At 39.1% G+C, this 6,000-nt stretch overlaps 1 protein-coding gene across 4 annotated transcripts in view; it reads right to left on the bottom strand.

Annotated features, from left to right (window-relative positions):
• Positions 1-2,293: 2,293 nt before the first annotated feature.
• LOC133640437 (transcription factor IIIB 90 kDa subunit-like) overlaps positions 2,294-6,000 on the bottom strand; it is a 172,808-nt gene continuing 169,101 nt past the window's right edge. For 3 of the 4 annotated variants that reach the window (XM_062033847.1, XM_062033848.1, XM_062033849.1), the window contains exons 18-19: positions 5,426-5,591; positions 2,294-2,892 (exon numbers count right to left, since the gene is read on the bottom strand). In XM_062033847.1, the coding sequence (XP_061889831.1) occupies positions 2,858-2,892; positions 5,426-5,591 (201 nt within the window). In that variant the 3' untranslated portion in view covers positions 2,294-2,857. Of the gene's footprint in view, positions 2,893-5,425; positions 5,592-6,000 lie in introns of those variants that run through there. The other variant, XM_062033850.1, reaches the window with a different exon arrangement.

The following is a 6,000-nucleotide window of genomic DNA, read 5'->3' as shown; positions in this document are numbered from 1 at the left end:
AATCTTAAAGGTTAAGGATAATAATTGTTTTAATATACATTACTTTCCATTAAATAAATGAATCTGTTTATTTTACAGAATTGTTTACTTATTAATAAATAACATCAATATAATAATAAATAATCTTAATAGATAACATCTGATTTTTCATGCTGGATTAAAAACCGTTTAGTGAACACAACAGCTCAAGGATCCTGTCAACGCAAAAAGCATTCAACTAACTCTTCTACAGAGACAAACAGTACTGAATGCAGTATTAAACAATTATCTAGCTCTGGTTTAACCCATTAAAAATTGGGAAAGGATTATTGCTTTTACCTGGCGAGAACAATCCAGATACACAAGCTCACAATGGGCCCCACTGCAAACTTGTACACCTGCTATTTTTCAACATAAAAAAGTGTTTGAGACTACCCTACAGTAGATTCAAAATAGAACCCATGCTTAAGTGTTCCTTGTGCCCACGATAAGAACACTTTTCTTTATGCGGTTTTCATTCATGTTGAACTAGCGTAGTTGAGTGGGAAAACTGCACAACCCGCACACAATGCATTGCTGAATATGAACATAATATATGTTGCGTTTGTCGTCTTCTTATGCTTTCACAAATGTATAAAACTTTCTTACCTTTGTTCATCCGACTTCATCATTCAGTGCTCTGGGCTTTGAGGAGTCATAGAGACCTTGGCACATCCGGATGCCAGGCCGCTGCATGCGTTGGATTGAACTCCTGTTTGGTCCGGTGATGCTTGGTGTTGTTTAAGTGGGCCTGCGCCGGTTCACACGAGGCAGAATTAAACACACCATTGGTCAAAGAAACCGTAATCACACGAAAATCGCGCCGTGGCCATGGCGCATATCTTTTTTCAAGTTATTAATTAGTTCATAAAAAAATAAAAATGAATATCCGGCATATGCAGTAAAGAGACGTTTCATGAGAGCAGAGCGTGTAAGTGGGCCTTTAAAAGGCGGTGCCTGTCACGCGCTTAAAAATAGCAGTATTTTAGCGCGGCTATCTTTGCTAGCTTAGCCGCATCGAGAGCTCTGTTGAATATTTTCCCTGTCATATCCCCTTGTCCACAAGCGGGGTGTTGTAGGATTGTTGCGTTGATCGACTTGCTGTTCGTTATTCCCTCCAAGTAGTAGTGGGTATTGTGGAGGATGCATATATGTTTAAGAGTTACTTCTCTATTCATAGCCATGTTTGAGCAGCTAGTACTTTTCCTTTGTTTATTCTACCAGTCTCTCTTTGCCTTCAGATTGTCTGTTTCGTGTCTTAAACCATCAGGGACGTGAAATACAACACCCACTCTTTTCCTTATCAGTGTTGAGAGAAGGGGGGGGGGCTTTCTTTGTGTGCAAAGAGTGGGCTTTTCCGTTTGAATGTACTTCCTTAACGTAAATGACCGCCATAACCACAACACCAGGGGGTGCTCCACTAACCACGTTAAACCCAGATTCCGAACTAACAAAGGTCTTAACTCATTCTCTTTCTATGCCACATCAATGTGGAATGCGCTCCCAACAGGTATAAAAGAAAGGGCATCTCTATCCTCCTTCAAAACCGCAATAAAAGTTCACCTCCAGGCAGCTACAACCCTAAACTAACACCCTCCCCGGATTGCTAATAATCAAATGTAAACAATCAAATGCAGATACTTTTTCTTATGCCTTCTGATCTCTCTCTCTCTCTCTCTCTCTCTCTATGTCCACTACTTGATGTCCATATCCTACCCCCCCCCCCCCCCCCTCCACACCCCTGATTGTAAATAATGTAAATAATTCAATGTAATTATCTTGTGTGATGACTGTATTATGATGATAGTATATCTGATAGTATATATCTGTATCATGAATCAATTTAAGTGGACCCCGACTTAAACAAGTTGAAAAACTTATTCGGGTTCGATTCAATTGTACGGAATATGTACTTCACTGTGCAACCTACTAATAAAAGTCTCAATCAATCAATCAAAGATCAACTAGAGTAGCCGACATGAATGTATTGGTTAAGTTGATCTCCTAAAGCTTTAGTAAAACTTGAAAATATTCCTATTCTGTCTTGATGGTCCTTTTTACTCAGCATATGTCATCGAAAGAATTTGGGATTGACCAGTAACTTAGATTCCCTGGGAGGAAGAACTGGTCCGACGCAACAGTATGTAAAAATAACAGTGCTAATAACCCCGTTATTACACGACGCCGCAGCTTTTGGTGAGCATTGTGTATTTTATGCTTTAGCTATGAAAGAAAGACAGAAAAAGACGAGTTCTTTCAGTCAAATATTTACTGACACAGCACTTTCTGTCACCCCCAGTGTCCAACACAAAAATGATAAAAGTCTAAATAAATATATATACTTCAAAAAAAAAAAAAATTGGAGAGAAGATGTGATTTCATTAACTCTCATTAAGATGCTAACAAATCTAAATAAATAATGTCTTCTGTATAAATGTTGCTTTTCACTTAATCAAGCTAAGTGTTCATGTTGTGTTAGGAAAACGGAACTTTCCGCCAGCGTTTGTTGGAGAAGGTCAGGCAGGTAGAGAGTTAAAGACGGCCACTCCACCGCGTTATTAAGCACTGGAAGCTTGTTGGTTATTTGCAAGGTGAAGCCTCCCGTCTGTGGTATGACGAGCACGTCGGTGGGGTCGAGCGCAGGTCGAAGGCTAATTAAAATCTCCCGTGTTGTTTCTTACGTCGCCGACAGAACCCCTCGTTACCGCGACCGTGCTCGAGGCTCGTCTCGTGTCTCCGCCGTCCGCCGTGGTTGTGTCACAGCGTGTGAACGTGGAAAGTGTGCAAAGTGGACCCCGACGGGACAGGGGGGGGTGGGGGGGGGGGGGCGGGGCAGCGGCTAGAAGGCCTCGTCGAAATCGTCGCAGCCGTAACCTGCGGGAGACACCGGGAGAAAAAGACCTTCCCGTCAAAGTCCGGCGAGCTTGTGCAAAAATTCAAGAGCAAATTGAGAACGTCTCCCAAGTTCTACGTCAGTTCCATCAACTTGAATTGCGTCTGCAGACAGGAAGTAGAAATGCAATTCAAATTGAGGGAAGTAAACTGCAAAAAGTCAGTGTTAAAAACAAGAAAAAAAATAAAAAAATTAGGTGTATTTTATTTGAACTAAGCAAAATTATCTGCCAATAGAACAAGAAAATGTGGCTTGTCAAGACTTTCCAAAACAAGTAAAATTAGCTAACTTCAATGAACCCAAAATACCTTAAAATAAGTATATTCTCACTAATAACAAGTGCACTTTTCTTGGTAGAATTTTTTTTTTGACCTTTTTGCTCAATATGTTGAAAAATATTCTTAAATGAAGTAAATGCTAGTGCCATTATCTTGACATAATGATATGCACTCGGCATTACATTTCTTGAAACCAGCAAACTTACACTAAAAACTAATTTATTGTTCTTAATGGAAAGGCAACAAGGCAAGCGCTTGTTACTCTCGGGGTCTCCTAGCCGCTCAGACAAATCATATTGTCTAAAAATGCATTTTTCCATGGATAACATGACATCATCGCGCCAAGTGCGTGCTCTTTCAGTCAATTAGTGCGCGAGGAATATATATATATATATATATATATATATATATATATATATATATATATATATATATATATATATACAATTTAAGTTAAGTGTTAAGTTAAGTTAATAAATACACTGCAAAAACTGAAATCTAAGTAAGATTAAATATCTCAAATAAGGGTGATATTTGCTTATTTTCTGTCAGATAAGATAATTCTTCTCACTAAGCAGATTTTATGTTAGAGTGTTTTACTTGTTTTAAGTGTTTTGGTCCTAAATGATCTCAGTAAGATATTACATCTTGTTGCTGAGATGTTATGACCTATATTGAGTGAAACATGCTTGTAACTAGAATATCAACTGTTGCAAAGCTGTGTCATCAACACTCACAAGTATAAAACTACTTTTTTTTAAAGTAATCATTTCTTATTTCAAGTAGTGTTTCCCACACATTCATTTATTTGTGGCAGCCCGCCATGAAAGAATTACGTCCGCCACGACTCGGATTTTCTTAATTTTTATTTTCGGGATTTGAATGCATTTATTTTGAAAGGACAGCTAGATACTAATAAGAATTTGATACTGTAGTAGTTATCTTTTGTGTATTCATAATGTAAAATGGATGGATGGACGGACGTTTAAAACAAAACTGTTATTATTAATTAGTAAGTATACATTTTTTGAGCCTTTTTAGAGAACATCATATCATTGTAGTGAATTATGCAAATTACTCGATGATGTCATGGTGACCACGCCCCTAGCCACGCCCCCACCGCCACAGGTATCTTGGCAGTTTATGGGAAACACTGTCAAGCATGAACAAAAAAATCATGACTTTGACACAATTGTGTCTCATAATTAAAACGGATGACAGCCAAATGGACTTTGCTGTTTTATTTTCAATGAAACAATAGAAAAAAGGTCCTCATATAGTAGTACAGTTGGCACAGTACAGTAAACTGACAGTTAATATTTAAACATTTAACATGTGACATTTCGGGCTGTATGTGTATATATATATATATATATATATATATATATATATATATATATATATATATATATATATATATATATATATATATATATATATATATATATTATATGTATTTTCCGCCCTATAAGGCGCACCTAAAAAGCTCCAATTTTCTCAAAAGCTGACAGTGCGCCTTATAATCCGGTGCGCCTTATATATGGACCGATATTGAGCCACAACAGGTCTCGCAACTACGGGATGCATAAAGTAACCCCAGCAGCTACTGTAGCGTCTATTCTATGCGCCTTATAATGCGGTGCGCCCTATATATGAACAAAGTTTTAAAATAGGCCATTCATTGAAGGTGCGCCTTATAATGCGGTGCGCCTAATAGTGCGAAAAATACGGTGTATATATATATATATATATATATATATATATATATATATACTCCTTGCGCACTAATTGACTGAAAGAGCACGCACTTGGCGTGATGATGTCATGTTATCGATGGAAAAATGCATTTTTAGACAATATGATTTGCCTGAGCGGCTAGGAGACCCCGAGAGTAACAAGCGCTTGCCTTGTTGCCTTTCCATTAGGAACAATAAACTAGTTTTTAGTATAAATATGCTGGTTTCAGCAACAGGGTCGATTAATAAAAGTAGACGTAAATATTACTGATCGTCAATCAATCTTACCTACGACGCCAAAAAGACTCTTCCTGCAGGATTTAATTAACCGGTTTTATGGCGGAAAAGTCAGAGAACTTTAACAGCTAGAGTCCACCCCTTGCCCTCGCCCGAGAGGTTGGCTCATTAAAACACAATCCTAACGAGCGTGTGCACGCCAGACGTCCCCCGGCGAGGCCGAGTGACTCGCCACATTTACATGGCCGTGACCTTCCACTCACCTTGACCGCCCATCAGCTCCATGGCGCTGACACAGGTCTCCTCCTCGTCCTCATCCTCGTCCTGCGCGGCGCCCTCCTCGTAGACCACCGGGCCGCTCTCTACCAGCACAGAGGACGGAGCTGGCACGGGGGCGGGGCCAGCTGGCACGGGGGCGGGGCCAGAGGGCTGAAAGAAACAGGGAATATTGCAAGAGATAGTTTGAATGTTTTTTTCTCTCCGTGTCCTCCAATGGGGGGAGGGGCGGGGGGGAAAGTCACCCTGCCACCACAGCTGATATCACTTCATCTCCACAATGACTGTTAGTAATAAACACTGCCGGTAATAAACACTGTCAAAATTAAACACTGTTAGTATTAAACACTGTTAGTAATAAACACTGCCGGTAATAAACACTGTCAAAATTAAACACTGTTAGTATTAAACACTGTTAGTAATAAACACTGTTAGTAATAAACACTGCTGGTAATAAACACTGTTAGTAATAAACACTGCCGGTAATAAACACTGTCAAAATTAAACACTGTTAGTATTAAACACTGTTAGTAATAAACACTGCCGGTAATAAACACTGTCA

This window comes from Entelurus aequoreus, linkage group LG23 (genome assembly GCF_033978785.1).
Source record: "Entelurus aequoreus isolate RoL-2023_Sb linkage group LG23, RoL_Eaeq_v1.1, whole genome shotgun sequence".
Taxonomy (NCBI): domain Eukaryota; kingdom Metazoa; phylum Chordata; class Actinopteri; order Syngnathiformes; family Syngnathidae; genus Entelurus; species Entelurus aequoreus.
Note: the sequence above shows the minus strand (reverse complement) of the source record. Positions and strands in the feature narration are given on the sequence as shown.